The 19,552-nt window shown below is 52.2% G+C and overlaps 1 protein-coding gene across 1 annotated transcript in view; it reads right to left on the bottom strand.

The window, feature by feature from the left end:
* SETD2 (SET domain containing 2, histone lysine methyltransferase) overlaps positions 1–19,552 on the bottom strand; it is a 64,373-nt gene that overhangs the window by 27,531 nt on the left and 17,290 nt on the right. Inside the window, exons 3-11 of the mRNA XM_086741665.1 lie at positions 13,602–18,043; positions 12,265–12,396; positions 11,270–11,398; positions 7,637–7,760; positions 6,351–6,428; positions 5,962–6,059; positions 3,642–3,768; positions 2,146–2,280; positions 1,473–1,601 (exon numbers count right to left, since the gene is read on the bottom strand). Of these exons, the coding sequence (XP_086597791.1) occupies positions 1,473–1,601; positions 2,146–2,280; positions 3,642–3,768; positions 5,962–6,059; positions 6,351–6,428; positions 7,637–7,760; positions 11,270–11,398; positions 12,265–12,396; positions 13,602–18,043 (5,394 nt within the window). The remainder of the gene's footprint in view (positions 1–1,472; positions 1,602–2,145; positions 2,281–3,641; positions 3,769–5,961; positions 6,060–6,350; positions 6,429–7,636; positions 7,761–11,269; positions 11,399–12,264; positions 12,397–13,601; positions 18,044–19,552) is intronic.

Here is a 19,552-nt window from a genome sequence, read left to right as displayed (position 1 = left end):
CAAACTAACACCGGGAAAGCTTTCTCCTCGCTTGACAGAGGTGCCGCGTGCTGCAGCAGGAGCTGGAGCTCCATCGGCGTCAGCGGGAGGACAGCCTGCTGCTCGCGGAGCTGAACCAGATGCACAAAGAGACGCGGAAAACCGGGGAGCTCCAGACCATGGGAGGCGGTGAGCATCTCATACTGGTGGCACCTCTAGCTGATTGCAACTTCTCTCCCAAGACCAGACCTCGAATTTCCATTTTTGAACCAAGAGACAGCCAGGTTTTCCACAGGACTTTTCACTCGATCACTTCCAAAACCAGCCCTCCAGGAGTGAAGGACAGAAGATGTTTTTACGGTGTGACGCTAAGTTCTACCACAGGCATCTGATGGCCAAAAGATCATTTCTCTTAAAATAATGCCAGGTTTTTTTTTTTAAAAGGGGGAGAAATAAGCAAAGTGTGATCTGGTCAACAGATGTTGTGATCCAGTTGCGACTCAGTGAAGAACCACCTGGATTTATCCAGCATCTATCAAACGGTACGGATCCTACCTACCCCAAAGGAGAAAACACCGTGGTCCCAAAGGGGAATAGCTCAGCTCCCTTCTACGAGCAGTTACCGCAGGAGAACAACTCAGTTCCCGTAGATTTGGTCTCAAAACGTCGGTACGCAACGTACACGGCCCATCAGCGACAACGCGCTCTGCACAGAACCGGGCTGGTGGAGTTCGGGGAGGTCTGCTCAACCCCTACGAGTCAGCAAGCTCTAAGTTAACGTCAGAGACCCCCTAGCCCAACAGCACGGAGTTTTTCCAGGTATCCACAGCCAAAATTTTATTTAACACTGGAAGCCATGGTGTTAAAGAGGAGAAAGGCTTGAGCAGGACGTGAGTCATTCAGAAATGTTGAGTACCAGCTTGGAAAAAAAACGGTTCTGAGGTCAAGAAGCAGGGCTGGGCAGGATTGTCACTGCTCCTGAAAAGCCAAAGGCAGCAGGAGAAGAGGCACCTGGAGCCCTGGAGCTCCCGTGGCTTCTGCTTTCCTGCTCGGGCTCGAGGAGCGCGTGCGCCTCTCCACACTGCACACCAACCTTCTCATGGAAGCGCCTTTAATAGAGGAACTTCCAGATGTCGTCTTGCACGCAACACCGAAGCGCACACAGAAAACAGAAATATTCGAGTTCCGCCTCAGACCGTCCCCACCTCCAACGCCCCGCGCGGTTCAGCACAGAACAAACGATGACGGCAACGCTCTTTGTTTAAGTCTGGCTCATGTCGCTAAGCCAGAAACCTAAGAAAAACCACCAGAGTGAATTCTTTCCATGTATTAAGCATTTCCCTTCAAGCAGAAGTTCTAGGCTCTAGTTTGGAAGATACCTGGGTTTCTTTTGGGAACACTCAGCATATAATGTGTATTAAACAAAAATAAAAATGAAATCATCGTGGTTCTGAGCAATTAGGGAAGTTTCGAACCCGAGGGAATGCACCAACCTCCAGCTGCAACTTCAGGTTGTTAGCGGTGCTTCCTCTGCCGTCGCCCAGCTCCGTCATCCAAATCCAGAGGAGGGATAAGCCGTGACACTCCAGGAAGGACTTCAGGCAGGACTGCGAGTGCGTGTTCTGGAGGAGCCAAATTAGAGAGGGTCTGTGCGAACGCTCAGAGACTTACAGGCAAAAAAAATCTTTCATTTCCGCAGGATAACATGGCTCCCTGCGGGATAACCCTGCTCAGCTGGGCTTATCTTACCCCTCAAACCCACTGCAGAAGCCAGAATTAAGTACCCACCAAGACCAGCGCTGGCCTAAGATCGTTAAAGCGGCCGTAACAAGCGGGTTTGCGGCAGCAACGCACGCGGCAGAGCCATTACAACCGATACCTGGCGGGCAGCTTGTATCGGGGAATACAACTTAAGAACAACGGATTGCACAGAGAACTGGCTGCAACTCATCACGCAGTCAGAGGTAAAATTCAGGATAATCTTGGAGATAGGGAAACTATGATTTTAAGCTGAAAAAATACTAATTTACTGTCCAAACCCCTACGTACAAGGGATTTATTTGCTTCTAGAAACGGGCATTCTGCACCTTCCCCCTCTAACGAGAGCTCCAAGGCCGCTGCTGTAACGGGACACGGTTTCCAGTCCTCCAGTTGGGACCTACTCACCTGGATGAGCTTGAGGCAGGTGAGCTTCTGCTCCAGAGTTTCGATCCGAACCATCAGCCGGGACAAGCTGAGGACTTGGTTCTTATCAGAGAGGCCTTCTCCGTTCTCCAGCAGCGCTTCCAGCTCCCCGTCCACCTACAACGGCCAAGGAAAAACTCTCAGGTCGCGCCGGGCTCACGCCAACGCGACGGCAGAGACAATTTGTTCCCTGGCTCCGACTGCAATTTGCCCACAGCGGAAAGAAGCTCGGCTTTAATTCGACTCAACGTGGTTGGGTTTCTTTTATCTGGCCTATTACGGGGTTTTTTTAAGACCTTAAATCCCGTACAAGAGCGCGCCGTTCCCACCAGTTCGGTTTATACTGGGAACACAGATGTGCGCTAGGAGATCATCTTTGATTGCAGATCGATTTATTTCTTTCAATACCTACCAGATATTCACCATCTTCACAACCAGACGCGTGTTCCCCTCCACGTGGACACCGAAATACCACCATCAGCACGTTAAACCCACTTATAAACGCCTATTCAATTATTTCTTGGCTGCCTGACTCTCCATCACAGTAAACAAAAATGAAGCTGGCGTTTTCTACGGGAGCTTCTCCCAAAAGAGGAGGTGCCAAACCCTACTTGTAGGGATAGAGGGTTATATCTCAAAGGAGAGGAGAACAATTCCATCTCGTAGGAAGCAAAAGGAGCGCTCTGCACCCAGGAAAAATTCCTTTTTACTGCTTCGCTCAGACTTCGCCGCTGTTTCCTACATCTACCGTGCGAACCCATCGCTGCGGTTCAACGCGGGGAGTAGGTCCGCAGCGGAGGAGGATTGCACGCATGAAAAGCGATGAGAAGCCTCAAAAAAAAAAAAAAAAAGTCTGGATTTCAATTGCCTACTTCATTCACATGGCTCCACAAACACAAGTGTAACGAAGTCAGAAGAAACAGGACGCATGTTCATACACGTTCCTCCTGGAAGCTGGCTTGCCTCGAGGCCAAAGCAGGTTCAAATTTCACACCCCGGCCTGGAGACGGCAAACATCCGCGCCCTGTCAGCTGTCAGATTTCAGGTAAGGTCCTAAAGGGTGAAGCTGGAATCATCCGTCTTTCACCGACGTTTAAAAATCACGCGGCACAAACCCGATTTTTAAATCCAGGTAGAACTGAGCGTGCTGTTTAGCAGCAGGTGGTGTTGATGAGCGGATGTTCTACCTGCGAAAGTCCTTCTCCGGTGGGATTTGGTGCTAAGTTACCCAGAGAAAGGAAACACACGTTTAACTACAGCTCCAGGAGAACACAAGTGCCCATAAAAAATAAAATTATATAAATACGTCCAGGGAAACGGTTGGACTTTGAGGTAATTACGAGTCACTGATCCCAGGAGATGACTACGGAGGCGACCTGACGGCTCACACGGAGAGGACCAAGCCCAGTGTCAACCCTCAGTCGCCGCCACGCTGCGGAAGAAATCAAACCACGCAAAGAAAGGAGAACCAGACTCACCGAATCCTTCTTACGGGAGCGCTCCTTCTTCATTTTCCCTCCGGCCGCTCGGATGCTGACCCTGTTCTCTCCTCCCAGGTAACCCCGGCAGTTGGCCGAGCCGCAGAAACATTTCTGAGCCTCTTTGCTGTTGGTGGGCAGAAGGAAGAGAGCGGTTTAGGAACACATCAGCCGCATCCACGGCAAATTATTTCACCTTACTCTTCAGCGCATCCTCGGAAGGACAGGAGCTTTTTCCGCACGGCAAGGCCTTTCTGGCCACTGAAAACCCAAAACAAGTCTTTATTTCTCAGGCAGCTGCCCCGATCCCGCTGCGTCCGAGCTGGAAACCAAAGCCTGCTCCACGTCCAGGCTCCCTGCAGGCTCAGAACCAAGAACCAGAAAGGAAAAGGCCGGGGTTTGGGGTCTGCTGACTTCTTACCGCGTATTGCAATCCATACAGGAATTTTATATCATCAGGATTACACATCCACGAGGGAAAAGAAGGGGCTGAGGATTCGTGGAAGCAGTAAGATTCAGGTGGAAGATGGATTTTTGCAGGGATATACAGCCATGGAGAGCAGAAGAGATATAAATTAGATTATCTTCAGGCAATATTTCTACAAAATCTCTCTATTTTCTACTTGACACACCGTAAATTTTAAACTATATGCCGCAACTGCTTGGGAGAATGGCTTTTTTTTTTGGCGGGGGGGTTTTGTTTTTTTTTTTTTTGAGATGTCCATGATCTACAGGAGGAACGCAGCCCTGCAGTATCAGCAGTAAGAACCAGGGAAGCCCAGCCGCAGGATCTTCTCTGCAGCAGAACCTGAGCTCAGGAACCATGGCCAAGAGATGAGAGCCGGAAAACTCCAGCGAGAGGAGTCTAGATTCACTGAACTCAAATACGCAAGATATCAAAACGAAGCAGCACAGGAAAATTATTCTCCATCAGAGAGATGGGCAACCTGGGCCAGTGTCTCACCACCCTCACAGTGAAGAATTTCCTCCTTAAATCCAGTTTAAATCTGCCCTCTTCCAGTTTAAAGCCTTTACTCCTTGTCCTATCACTACATACCCTTGTCAAAAGTCCATCTCCAGTTTTTGCCCCCTTTAGGCACCGGGAGGCCGCTCTAAGGTCTCTCCAGAGCCTCCTCTGCTCCAGGCTGAACAGCCCCAGCTCTCCCAGCCTTCTCCTCAGGGCTGCTCCCCATCCATTCCCCCCAGCCTGGATTTGTGCTGGGATTGCCCCCACCCACGTGCAGGACCTTGCCCTTGGCCTGGTTGAACTCCGTGAGGTTGGCACAGGCCCCGCTCTCCAAACTGCAGGTCCCTCTGGATGCCATCCCTCCCCTCCAGCGCGTCAACAGCACCACACAGCTCGGTGTGGTCGGTGAGCTTGCTGAGGGTGCGCTCCGTCTGACAAAGATGCTGAACGGGGCCGGGCCCAACACCGATCCCAGAGGAACGCCACTCGTCACCGATCTCCACCTGGACACTGAGCCGTTGACCAGCACTCTCTGAGTGCGGCCGTCCAGCCAATTCCTTACCCACCGAGTGCTCCGTCCGTCAAACCCGTGTCTCTCCAGTTTAGAGAGAAGGACGTCGTGCGGGACAGTGTCAAACGCACGCTTTAGCACAAACCATTTTATAATGCAACTACAAATTCATTTCTGGTTCTTCTGCGTACAAAAGGGCCACAGTGCTGCAGAAGGCAGGATCCAGAAGGAAAAGGAGACGACACTCCTTAAACAACCGTATTCAGCTCAAAAGCTCAGGGATTATGCAATTAATCTCGTAATTACAGGTTGCCCCAGACGCTGTCAGGCGCTGTTTTGCGCTCATCACAATAAAGAGAGGGAAGTACTTCGCCCTGCACCTGGAGAAGCAGTAACACAAAAATATCGGGCTGAGGTTGGGAGAAAGGAGGCAAAGCCCACGCCGGAGCTCGCACACCCGCGCCTCTGGATAGGACAGGAAGAGGGAACGCGGGATCTGCTGGGGTTTTACAGCTCGGCAAGTGTTTGCAAAGTCGTAAAACTGGGGTGGGTGGGGAAGAAGAGGCGTTAGCTAAGGGTACGGCAGGGTCTGGAGCTTGGGTAATTAATAACTAGGGAGAGGAAAGAAACCACCAAGATAACGATCTGGGAAATTTCCACTCTCCGATGGTACGAAGCGGAACAAAAAGGCAATAAAGTGACACTGGGAAAGAGATGAAATCAATGGGAAATTCCTCTCCCCATCTCTTGTGTTAGAAACGGAAGAAATTGTAACCAGGTAGCCTTTTAGATCAAGTCCAGCTCATTTACAACTGCTCTGTTCAGAGAGAGCCCAAACGTACCCGTATCGCTGGAACTGGTAATCAAACGTCAGCTCGGAGCCCGACGGGACAAGTTTGGTGGTGAAAAATCCAACCCGGAGCTGCCCGTTCACAGTCCACTACAGCAAGGAGAAAACAAGACAAGAGGTGTTACAAAGCCAGGCTCAACTCTGGTTTTGCTTTAAATTAACGAGCCTAACCCTTTAAACTCAGCATCACCGATAAATTTAGGATTTGGTAACGGGCTGGGCAGTACTCGCCCATCTCAAAGGCAGCTGTTTCCATTTCCTTAAGCTACAACAACAAAAAAACCCCAAAACAAAGAGGCAAAGAAAAAAGGAGAAACGCTTTTCGCTCGGAGCTTAAGTCACAAGGCAGCGCGAAGCAGCAGCTTTGATCCAGCAGTTTACCTTTTGCGTCTCGCAGTTTGGTTCACAGCTGTGGTTCATAAAACGAGAGCAGTTTCCTTTCTGGGTAGCATCGATGATCTGAAAAGAAAAGAAACGATAAACAGAGCGAAAGAGCTTCCCTCTCTCTGCAGCAGGCATGAATCCGAAGCTACGGACGCGGCGTATTTGAACGCAGCCCATGCAGGAGTCATCAACCTTTCCTGCTCCGGCTAACAACTGTATTTGGCTTGGAAAATGGGTTTTGTAACGATATTAAGTGTCCCCAGAACAGAAGAGCATGAAGCAACTGCTACATGGTTCTTATTTTTCACTGCAGGTTCATACAGAGTTCTTCAGTCGGGCGGGGATCCCCGATTTTTAACATCTCTTTCTGACCCTCCGATACGTGGCACGACGACCACGAGGGCTGGGGAAGCCAAACACCTCTGCCACCAGCGTCGTACCGAACAGAAAGGTCGTCTCGCGGATCACCGCGTCCTCCCTGCCGAACTGGAAACGCTCCCACCTGCCCCCTTCTGCTCACAAAGCAACCCCACGGCAGCCACAGAAATCGTTGACTTTGGGGGGAAAAAAAAGAGGAAAAAAGCACTCCAGAGTATTTTTAGCTCATTTACTGTAAAGCTACTCAGACCCAAAAACTCTTGGGAGAAGAGATAAGCAGAATACGATATTAAATTTAAATTTATACGCGTTGTTCTCAGCCAAGGTAAGCAAGGCCACACGCTCTGCACCACAGCTCCGCAATCCTGCAGAGCCGAAGCGCAGATAAATAACCGAGATCTTGCGGTAATAAATACTTCAATGACAGTAACTCCGCACGGAGGGACTCCACCAGCTGAGAGCGGCCCCATTTGATGTCCCTCTGTGAGCAAGGGAAGGAAGGAAGAGTGGGTTCTCGGTGTGTCTTCTACACTGGTTTACTTGGGCACCCAAGAAGGTTGAGTCTGGCTTGGAGCATCTCCCCAGGGTGGGACACAGACGCGGTTTCTCTGCCACGGATGTTTGATCGTGTGGAAGGGACGGGCCTGACTCCGTCCCCTCCCCTGGGAGGACAATTTCTCCTCTCCAAGAACACTGGGGTAGAGTTAAGCTACCAGACTTCTGTTAAACCAAGTTGAAACCGAGCAATGGGTTTAAAAAAATGTAAGGTATGACAACACAAAGCCAGCCAAAATTTCCTTTCCTTAGGAAGTCAATTCTCACGGATTCGGGACGTTGCTCAGCGGGCTCACAGGGAATCGGCGCCGTACGTAACTGGGGCGAAGCCCAGCAACCACACCGCTCACCTCGTCGTTCTTCAGGGCCATGAAATAATAGTGGATGTTCTTGTTCCGGGCATATTCCTTCACGCGAGCCTTGAACTCTTTGTGATCCAGCACTTCTCCGCAGTACTCCAAGACAAAAGTGTTGCTGCAAAATCCAAGAGGAAAAAACCATCACTCCGCAAGCAAGAAACACCGAGGAAGAGAAAATAACGGCTGCTAAGACGGGTTCTCTGAATAAAACTCGCAGCCTGGTCATCCTGGTGGTGCAGCTACGATTATTATCCATCCTCATCCCAGCAATCCCGCTAATTTTTTTTTAAGTTATCACATGGGTAGGTGTATCCCAGCAAAAAGCCCGCTCGTAAGGATAAAGCAGGGTTTATTCTGGAAAAGAACAAGACCTTGTGGGCGATGCGAAGGGGAAAACACGGAGCATTAAGAGAAGGTGCTGGCAGGTGGTGTCCTCAACTGGAACGGAAAGCCTGTTTGCACCTCGCCGGTCTGGTGGGTGAGGTGACAGGTCAGTGAAATATCATTTTTAGCCGCAGGGAAGGTGAATTTTAGAGCAGAGATGGGAGAGAACAAGTAGACACAAAGCTCACAGATGGCATTCTGCAGCACAGCCAGGCTTTAACCCCTCCAGTCTACCAAGATGTATCGTGAAACCACTCTCCTGGTATCCCTCCGAAGTTTTCCCTTGCTTAACACCACCCTGGACCCTTCCATTCATTCCTTCTTAACTGGGAGAGCATCAGGAAAGGGAAAAACCCCCGCCCAGCTCCACCCAGACCAACTATTCAGCGTTTTGGGCAGGTACCACTCACCCCGTTTCCTTCCCACCCTTAATCCCTCGCACAGCACCGTGGTGGCCTTCCAGCCCACGTGTGCAAGTTACGCCCACCTTCCCCCATCTGTGTCCGCTCAAAAAAAAAAGTTCTGGTACGCTAATCCACTCCTTCAGCTTATAACTCAGCCGTATCTTCCTCCTAAACACCTGCCCAGCCTGCAGCTACCAACACAAAGGCGTCAGCAATGGTCTTCTTCCTGATGACCTGTTGCTCAGTTGGGTCAGCTCCCCTCAAAGTCTCGACCACAAAACTGCAAGCCCAGGAAACAGGGAGGAAAGCCGAGCTATAAATATCTCTGAACAAGCCCACACCAGGTGGGACGGGTCTCCTTACGGGTGTACAACCTCTGCGCCCTTCGCCGGAGCTGTGATTGTCCACAGACCGTCTTCTGCTGGGACGGCTCCCAAGAGAAGGTTGTCTTCTCCCAAGACAAGCTTTATCTTCGCAGCAACATTCTGCCAGTCTGCAAACCTCCCTCCAAACGACAGCTTTTCAGAACAGCACCCACAGAAACGAAAGCAACATTCCCAGACTTCATCCGCCGTATCAAGCGTTGAGGAACCACGTTCAACCCCCCTGCCACGCACAGGCCAACTGCCGCAGATACTTTTGCCGCTGCTCTTGATTTATTTGCCCTCTTACCCAAGGCGCTCTCCACACGGTGATCTGCTTCCCATCTTTCTCAACACAGAATCACAGACTGGTTTGGGTTGGAAGGGATCTCCAAAGCCCACCCAGTCCAACCCCCTGCACGGAGCAGGGACATCTCCAACCGGATCAGGTTGCTCAGAGCCCCAGCCAACCTGGCCTGGGATGTTTCCAGGGATGGGGCATCCACCGCCTCTCTGGGCAACCTGGGCCTGTGCCCCACCACATTCCTGATCCCAGCCCACCCAGCAGACACGATGCTTGCTATGGAGAGTTGTCCACGAGCAGCCATATTTTCACTCCACGTTTTGTCTTCAAACAAAAATTCTAAAACTTTAAATAAAACCGGACCTGATACCTCCACACGGGACCACAGCGCTGCTCCAATCCCCATCACCACCGCTTCCCTGCACGGGCGTTACTCCAAAAACAACAGGACCCTGCTCTTGGAAAGGTGAGGTCCAGCAGCACTCCTCAGATTTTCCGGCAAATCGGGAAAATCAGGAAGCAGAAAACGCCAGGATGCTCAGCCACGTCTTTGATCCAGCTGCTGCGCAGCAGAGCAGTGCCGGCGAGCGCTGGCTCGGCTTAACAACGGCGTAACGCTGGCATCTTTGACATAAACGCAGCGTGAAGGCGCTTTCGGTTGAACATGTTGGGTTGAAGACGCAGATGTGTTTTCACTGCGTTTTAGACAACTTGGCCCGGCTCTCTCAAGCAACCAAAACTTTTCCCCGTACCTTCCTGTGAACTGGTCTCGTATATTCGATATAAAATTAACAAACCGTGCTGTAAGACCCGCAGCTTTGAGCGTCAGAAACATTGCTGGATTCCTCAAGCAGAACTCTTTGTCCTCAATAGAAGCAAAAAAAAATAGAGAGTTTCCACAGAAACTCACTAAAATACCCGAAGTTACAGAAAATCTCTGCACAATTAAGTTCTAGATTGTCTTGAAGCGCCGTCTCTGGTGCGCTTGAGACTGAACAGACCCCTCGTGCCCATCTCACAGCCCTTTGAGATGGAAACCAGAGCCTGGTGAAACATCTGCAGAGCAGCATGACCAACTTCTGCTCAACCAACTTCTCGCCCCGCGTGGACCCGAGAGGCCGCCCACCCAACCTGCCCACAGACTGGAAGAGAAAATCCCACCCGGGTCTTGCCAGCCGTGGGAGCGTGGCGGTTCACCGCAGATGTCACCTGGAGACATCTCCCACCGTGCTCCCTTCTCCCAGCAAACCCCATCCTTGTCTCGTGCTCGTCCTGCTCCTCCCGCTGCGCCTCGTGCTTCAGGCCCCAGCAGCTCGTTGAAGGTCCTCGCTCCCCTCTCACAGCCTCACGTAAAGCTTTTTACCGCTGGGAGCACGGGAAAGCGCCGCTCGGAAGGCGTTCCCACCTCAGACCTGCTCCTTGCACACATCTACAGGGCAAAACGTCCCCAGCGCTACTCTCCTTCCCAGCCACGCTCGCTTTTTGAGTGGCCCAGTTCCTGAACAAGACTGTGATTCCCAAAATATCGGCATCCAACCTGCTGCTGACCCAGGAGGGGACCAATGGGCTCAAGCACCGTGCAACTCTTGCGTTCAAGTCCCACCAGCTCCTTCGCGCCAGACGGTGTCGACAAAGGCACCGATCCAGGACCAAGGGGCAAAGAACACCGGGTTTTAGCGACAGAGAGACGAGCGAAAAACAAACTGGGGTCTGGACGCACGGCTGAGGGCAAACCAGCACTGAGGAGTACAGCCGTTAACCAGCAACAGGCTAACGAGGGAGGAGAGGATCTTCACGTAGTCTGGACTGAAGAAGTGGGGAAGTCTTGCAGAGGTGGGAAGAGAAGAGGAGACACAACCAGAGCGCGTGCTCCTCTCACACAGACAAGGAGGGAAGACAGATTAAACACGAGACGAGGGTAAAGCAAGTCCACCAGAAACCCTAACGAGAAGAGAGCCAAACCAGAGTGGGAGATCTGACAGGCAATTAGTGGACGTGTACGTGCCGCTAACGAAGAGGGATACCCGACGGAGCACAGGGACAGTAAATAAAGCCAGAAAAACCTCAGCAAATCTAACACGGGTGAAACTAAGAACGCGCAAGCAACTTATTTTCCCTCCACGAGGGAGTAAAACAGCAGGAGGGCGCCGTTCAAAGAGCAAAGGCTTACGATGGCAGATCTTTGGCAGCTCTCAGCCCCCAGCCTTTCTTCTCGGTGAGGATCACTTCGACATCTGCATGCTGTTTCTTCTGGAAGCGCCTGTTGGAGCAGTAGTCGCCGTTTGGGCACCTGGAAGAACTAGGGGAAGGGAAGGGAGCAGATCAATTCCCAGCAGGACAAGAGCGATAACAGAAACCACTCAGATGGGAAGCAGACACCCAGGAACCGCAATAAATTCAGCGTAAAGGCTTCAAACGTGTTTGGCTATAAAAAGCATAACCATCTGACTGTCAACGTGCAAACGCAGACAATTTATTCCTGGAGGAAGATAAAAACGGTGGAAATGCGAACGCCGCTGCACTTCGATGTTGTACGATCAAAATGGGATGAACTGGCCCCTTCTCCCCGTGTTTTTATGGGTTCCTTCCCTCAAGATCTCCCCTTCTCCTACATCTGCTGCCTGGGCTGTGACATAAAAACCAAAGGACTGGGCTCCTGCCAGGAAATCCCTCTCCTTCCACCCCAGCTGGTGACAATTCTTGTGCCAGGGGGTGAATCCCACAAAGCGCCCTGACCCCTTGCCTCCCGCTCAGAGCAGAGCTCCCTCTTCTAGCATCTTCCAGGAGGGGAAAGGGGACCACAGCCTCCCAGTGAGGTTCTGGGGAGAGGAGAGAGGTGCAGAAGGAGAAACGGAAGGACATAAGGATCTCAAAGAGCCTCACTGACATTTCCGACTCCCTCCTTCCAACCACGCTGATGATGGGCTGGAGTTAAGACTGAGGAGCGGAGGTGGTTACTAAGGTCTAGCTTCCCCAAGAGGATCTAAGGTCGGGTTTAAACGTTGGTATGCAGGCTCTGAAGACCTCCCCAACCGGCCACCGAAAATGAGAGCGCACAGATAGCTCGTTGCCAACGCTCAGGAAAGCCTGGATTCCCTTAGGGGTTCCCAAATCATCCGGCGGACACCACCGCCCAACTCCATCAGCTCGCGACACGCTACTCACCACTCTATCATGAGCAGGCGGTTGAGGCAGTCTTCTCCACAAGCCACCTCGCCCTGAGCTCGCTCTTCTTTGGAGAGAGGAGGGCACTCGCACAGCATCCGCTTTATATCCCGGTGAGATTTGTTCTTCTTCCTGTCGAAGGTGAGTCACGGAAACACAGGTTAGACAGCACCTGGGTAGAGAAACTGCTCCTCAGTCTTCACCAGTCGTTACTGGAGGAAATCATTCTCTAGAAACTGGGCAGATGGACAACCTTTGGACAACCACAAGAAGGTACAGGGGTAACCAAGGACGCTCGGTTTGTTCTGAGTGGGAGGCGGTGACTTTCTGATCAGAAAAGAGGATTTCTCACAAAGATATCCCAGGATATTTTACTTTTTTTTCCTTCTCCTTAACGTCCACAATCCAATTTTAACGTAGATGCGCAGGCGCACAGGCACCTACAGCCAGAGGAAGGACTAAAACTCCTTCACTTTGTCATATGAGAAACCAATTCCCAGAAAATTCAGCCCTGATTTTTCCACACGGAGGATTTCCCACCACACAGCACAAGCTCTACGGTTTAAATTAAAAGGACAAACTTCCGTCAGCCCCTTGTGAAATACTGCATTCTGTAATCACACCGAGATCACCTCCGAAGATCCCTTCCAACCTCAGCTCCTCTCTAACATCCACTCCGTTTGGCCGATCCAAAGCCCAGGAGAAAACCTATCTTCTAAATTACAAACACATAAACCACGACTTGAGCAAACTGGAGGGTTCGGCTACTTCAACTTCTGCTCTACTGTGAAAGAAGAGGATGGAAAAGAAAACGAGAGAACGGCAGTTACGGAAAAGGCAGGGCATCCACGGCATCTACTACGGGATATTTTAGTCGTCATGAGATGATCGGGAAACGCTTCGGAGCGTGGATCCCAGCAAAACAAAAAAAAAAGACATAAAAAAAAAATGGATTGAAATAAATAGCAGGTTTCATCTGCGTATAGGTGGTGGATATTCTGACTCTGAATCAAGAATACCTTCTAAAACAGATTTATATTTAAAAAAAAAAAAAGGCATTTTAGTAACCATTACTCAACCACCCTTTCTTCTTCTCAGGCTACGAGAAGAGGAATCACCAGATGAACAAGGAACTTAAATGGAACGGCAAGATTTTAAACAGGCATGAACCGTCAGAGGGCTTCACCACAGCCTGTGCCGGGAGTAAGGATCGGCGAGAAGCTCGTAAGGAGCGCTCACCGACGTGGCCAAGCCAGAGCGAGCGGTTTTTTGGCGAGGATGAAAGGAGTTGAGCAAGACAAGAAAAAAAAAAAAAAAAAGGATAAAAACTCACTTACCTTTCTGTCAAGTACACGTTCTCCTCAATCAGGTCAAAGTAACAGGGCATCTTCCCTTGCTTGGCAAACTCCTTCCAGCGCTGGGGGTCTCGGAAGTCGTCCATGATACACAACCGCCCGACCATGGAGGAGTCCTGCGGGGCCATCTCCACCTGCTCTGCCTCCGGTTTCATCTTCTTCTTCTCCCTCGAGTCCACGTCGCTCTCAGAGTCGCTCTCCAACTCCGTGCGTCTTTTTTTTGGTGGGCCTCGTTCTTTTGCAGCGTTTTTTTCCAAAACCTTTGCCTCCTCCTTCTTCTCGCCAGCAGGCACCGGCTCCTTGGTGGAATTGCTGCTGATCTCATGCGCCTGCACGGAGCCTTTTTCTTTCTGCCCAAGCACCTGGCATTTACTGGAGGGGCTGGGAAAACGAGGCTTGCAGTCATCATCCCAACGGTCATCCTCTTCGTATTCCTCATGATCTTCCGTTAGAGAATCCGGTACTTGCCCTTGAATCCGTTCGTAATTAACCGCGGAAGGTCTGCTAGCAGACCTTGCATCCCAGTAACCGTTGCCTTGCCAGTAACTCTGAGAGTCGCCGTACGCTCCCGAACCTGACTGGTAAACGTAGCCCGAGTAGACCCCGAAGCTGCTATCCGGCTGCTGGTACGTGCTACTGGGCTTTTCCGTCTGGGAAAAGTCCCAGGTCACACCGCCCAGATCCTCTGGTGTATGAAAACCATCCGGCCTGGAGAAGTCTCCATGGCCAGACGGGTCAAGCCCACCCTTCCCTTGCCTACTGTCTGGCTTGGAAGAGCTCATCTGGAGTCGGGATTTATCGGCGCTTTCAAAACTCTCCGGCAGACAAAACGGCTGCTCGTCTTGTCGGCCGACGGGTCTCCCAATAGACATCAGCTCCTTCAGCACTGTTCTCTCGTCAGCGTTGGGTTTGCCATGGGAGTCTGCCATCAGGTCTGCTTGACTCGTACTGTCGACGCCGTCGCTCTGAGGTTGGCACGGATCTGGCCGCAGCTCCTCCGTCTCCTTCCTGCTAAGCTCGGTAGAAGTCGCCGGACTCTTCTCCATTCCTCTAGGAGAACATCTGCTCTCTACTTGTGGACCGCCTTTACTTGCCAGATTCTCCGATCTCTCTTCGTAGTAGGGTCTACTGGGCTCAGGTCGCTCATCGTCCCAGTGGTCGGAGAAGCGCCTGTTGCCCTGGCTGCTCCGCGAGGAGCCGGGGCTGCTCTCCTCCATCGCGATGGTCGAGTTCTTTGGTACAACCACAACAGACTGCAGTCGTTTCCGCGGTGCGGCATCATCAGAATCCGAGTCTTCCGTGTCACTGTCCTCACTGCCTCCCTCGCTCTCGCTCTCCCCCGTGTCCGAGTAATCATCGTGGCCAGCAGGAACAAATTCGGAGGCGTTGCCGCTGCTGTCGCACGTTGGGGCTTGAGTTATCGTTTCCGTTTCTTCCGCGGTGACGACAACATCACAAGAGGGAAACAAGGCGTCTGGAAAAGCCGAAGCCACCAAGGGCTCGTTTCCCTCATCCTTCTCAGCCGAGACACCGAGACACTGATCTCCGGAATCATCCAGCCCAACTCTCTCGGTGGAAACAGCACTTTCTTCCACAACCTCCTCTCTGCCGCGGCGCTCCAGCGGCACCTCCGAATAGTACGAATGTTCATCCTGAAAGGACAGCTTGCCTTTTGCCGAACCAAGATCGATGCGCTGAGTTTCCAACTCGAACATCTCTTCGGCTTCCGAATGCTGGAGCAGCTCCTGGCATCCATCCGGCGGTGGCACGTCCCATTTGGAAGAGACGCTCTCCTCCGGCATGGGATGGTCCGACCTGAGCCTCAGGGAACAGCCATCCTGGAAGGAATCCCCGCTCGAGCTCTCCGCTGCCAGGCTAATCTGATGGGAAGGATAAGCGTGCTCATCGTCGCAGGCAGGCTTTGCGTGCTGCTCCTCCGCGCTCTCGTAATCGCACGTAACAGTCTGCGGCTCCACCTGCACGTCCAGGAAAGACTCGGATGTAACTTTCAAATCCGCTGGTTCCGCTTCGATCTCGACTTCCGAATGATACAAAGCAGGGGTGACATCGTCTGCAATGTAGCAAAAAACTGGTTCTTTGGTTTTGTCGCACGGAGTCGCCTGCTCATCCAGCTTCTTAAGCAGGGTTTTAGCGTGATCTACATTCAGGCCGGGCAAAGGGACGGCCTCCCCTTGCTGCTGCGCGGCCGGAGCCTCCACTTCCCTAAACAGACTGTTGCACTCACTGGACTGGACCCGAGAATCATCTGGCTCTGGCTCCTGAGACGCGTACGTGCTCTCAAATCCATTAGACGGCAACGGATACGACGGACTCATCTTCACGACGGGCGACGCTTCTGACCGACACAGGCTATCGTCACAAGACGCAGGAACGTCCTCTGCTTTGGAGGCACTGGAAGTGGCCAAACCATCGGCCCTCCCCTCCGGGGACCCATTTACGCTCAGCTCCACGGGGAAATACGTTCTTAACTGATCGTGCTTTGTCTTTAAGAAAGCTTCTTGTTCCGTAACACTGTCGTGGCATTCGTTTCCCGTGAGCTCCTCAGGCTTCGAGTTAGCAAAACCTGCTTTCGACTCGTCTGCCTTTTTAAAAGCCGGCGAATCATTTAGCTGATTTAACGGAGAAAGCGTCTTTTCCCTTTCCAACTTTTTCGCAACGGACACCCTGATCTCATTGCTTTTTAGACAAGAGGTCTCTAAATCTAGAGAATTAGACTGCTGTTTTATTTCTTCGATCGATTCTGTACAACAGAAAGAACTCTTAAATTTATCAGGCTTTGGCGCGGGGGTCTTGGAAGGGGTGGACTTATAACGGGAGGAATTCACATTACTGTCGGGCTTAGAATGGGATGTCCCCTTTCGATAGCCTAGCTCATCGAGGGGAGAGCACCTTTTGGTGACTTCACTTTCTGAAGTCCTTTTGGAATCTCTATCCGCTTTCGAAGAAGACCTTCCTCTCCTCTCCGCGTCGGCGTAAGACGACTCCACTTTGCTGTCCCTGTCCGACTTAGAGTAAGAAGTCCTCGAGTCTCTGTAGGAGGAGGAGGAGTGGGACGACGTACGCCTCGAGTCGCTCGACCTGGAATGTGTCCTCCTGTACTCGTCCTCCGAGTCCGAGCTGTCTCGTGCCCGGCTGTCCGCGTACGACCGGGAATATCTCGACCTTTCCCTGTACGGGGAGCTCCGATGGTATCTGCGGTCGGATTCGTAGTAATGCGAACGCTCCGACCTCGAGTAGGAAGAGCTGGTTCGGGAGCTGCGATCAGATCGGGAACGGGAATGAGACCGGCTTCGCCTTCTCTCTCTGTCTGATCGAGAGCGGGAGGACCCATACCGTGAATCTCTTTCCGACTTTGAGTAGCTCGAGTACTTCTCGTCCCTGTCCGACTTGGAGCGCGAGGAGGACTTCCCCAGGTCATCACCTCTGAGGGACGCGGAGCTTCTTCTGGGATCTCTCTCCTTTTCCGAACTGGATATCTTCAGCTCATGAGACCGCTGGCTGGAGGAGGTCCTCACCGAATCTTCGTCGGACTCGGAGCCCAGCAGCGTGCCGTCGGATTGGGAGAACTTCCTCTTCGACCCCTGCCTCCGGGAGCAGAGGGGAGCACCCTTCGAGCCATCGGAAACCTCGTCCTCTTTCCCAATATGGGAATCTTCCTTCTGCGGAGTTCTTTCCGTCTGCTCGGGCGTGTTTTGAGTCACGCGTTCTTCCAAACCGCGCGATACCGCGTCCTGCTTGACGTCCAGCTCCAAAGCCTCCTTCGGTACCGCGTGGGACGGCTCCTTCGAAGCGGGGACATCAGCTTCCACAGGCGGCGACAGCAACAGCGTTGACATCAACGTTACCGGCAGCTGTGGCAAGGCCGCCGCCGCAGGAACCGGCATCGACGCCGCAGGCGACGCCGTCGGCGGAGGGGGAGGCGGGGGAGGCGGTGGCGTTGAGAGAAAGTCCGCGGCCAACGCCACCGGTTCCGTTACCGGCGCCACAGGCGGCGGCGGCGGTAGCGCTGCTGCTGTAGCCGGCGGCGGTTTTGCTGTGACATTAAGTAAATGTTTTTTAAAATGGATCTTCCCCAATTCTACCTTCGGTTTTGGAGGTGAAGACTCCTCAGCTGCACCAGCGGCATCCCCCAGGTCCATTTTACTTTTGGGGTTAAAGTCAGTCTGAAGGGGTACTGCTGGGGAGTTCTGACTTTCATTTTGTTTCTCGTTTCCCAGACCAGTCAGAAATCTATTCGGTAAGGTTTTCTTGGTTAAACTAAAGCTGAAGGACACCTTTTGTCTGCCTTGCTCCTCAAGGTTCACCTTTGTTTTGGTGCCTTTGGGCAAAAAGCGACTGGAAGCAACGCCTTTGAACACCGGGCCTTTGATAAAGCCAGCCTTCTGCACGGTTTCAGGCTTGCCCTGCGAAAGAAAAACAAGATGCAGTTAGAGGATTTGGTTTTGGGGTTTTAACTCTGTTCTGCAGGCGATTTTCTTCTACCTGGTGAATTTTTCGTGACGATAAAATAGAAACCGATACGCTGGGCTGGAGTCTGGGCCTTCTGCGCCTGGCTCTCTTTTGAAAAAAAAAATCAATTACCCAGTCATTTCCAGTTTGGAGCAAAACCTCCTTCGGGGTTTGGGCTGAGGCTTTTTAAACTGACTTGTTAATGCCCAAACTGAAAGTCCTTTTCGAATTTAGTTCGTATTTTTTTAAAAGAGAGACAGAGTTCGGCGTATAAAGTTAACCAAAGAGATAGCACCGCTTTATTTGTGCCGTTTCTGTGGTCCCAGGACACAAAACGCCCGGCATTTTTAAGCTCCAAGTGCGTTTGGTTTCACAGCCCAGGAGACCACACCTGGATGCGTTTGGTTTCAGCACAAATTAGACCAACAAGAACGACAGCGGCAATTTTAAGCCGCGTCCTTTCCCATCTCCCACCCGGAGCCTTATCTCAGTCATGAGTAACTCCTGAGAAGTTCCCAGGCTCAGGTGTAGATCGGTGTTAAGAGAACAACCTCCAAGAATTCCCACCAGGATTCAGTTGTGCGGGACGACTCCATCACCTCGGGGACAATCAACTGCGACACGCTCCACGTGCATCCCGCCAGCAGCTCTCCCGCCCAGGATCTCACTCGTCACACCTTGGAGCGTGCCACAGCAAGTCCGTTCGTTTTGGGCGCTAACGAGCTGAAAGTCATCTTCTCTAGGACATCAGGATCTCCACCAAGAAAGCTGCTGTGCCAGCGCTCACCACGGAACCCTGGCTTTGGAAACTGAGCACGTCTGGAGCAATAGAGCTCCTTCAACACGGGAGCCTTTCACCTTACAGGATGTATTTCACAGAATCTCAGGATGGTTTGGGTTGGAAGGGACCTTCAAAGCCCACCCAGCCCAACCCCCTGCACGGAGCAGGGACATCTCCAACCAGATCAGGTTGCTCAGAGCCCCGGCCAACCTGGCCTGGGATGGTTCCAGGGATGGGGCATCCACCGCCTCTCTGGGCAACCTGGGCCAGTGCCCCACCACCCTCAGCGTAAAAAACTTCTCCCTTACATCCGGTCTGAACCTGCTCCCTCTGTCTGAAACCCACCACCCCCGTCCTGTCACAGCAGGCCCTGCTGAAGAGTCTCCCCCCACCTTCCCTGCAGCCCCCTTTGGGCACCGGGAGCCGCTCTCAGCTCTCCCCGGAGCCTCCTCTGCTCCAGGCTGAACAGCCCCAGCTCTCCCAGCCTTCTCCTCAGGGCTGCTCCCCATCCATTCCCCCCAGCCTGGATTTGTGCTGGGATTGCTCCCACCCACGTGCATTTATCCCAGCCCGTGATTTTTGGAGTATAGGGCACCGTATGTTTGCCCATCTTGGCATTTCTCCAGTTAATTCAAAGCTTAGGGCTCACAAGAGCTACACAAGAGCTCTGTCGCGGGAGCAC

The sequence above is a fragment of the Chlamydotis macqueenii genome, chromosome 2, assembly GCF_036417535.1.
Source record: "Chlamydotis macqueenii isolate bChlMac1 chromosome 2, bChlMac1.mat, whole genome shotgun sequence".
Taxonomy (NCBI): domain Eukaryota; kingdom Metazoa; phylum Chordata; class Aves; order Otidiformes; family Otididae; genus Chlamydotis; species Chlamydotis macqueenii.
The sequence above is the reverse complement of the archived record's forward strand: the minus strand, read 5'-3'. Positions and strand labels throughout refer to the sequence as shown.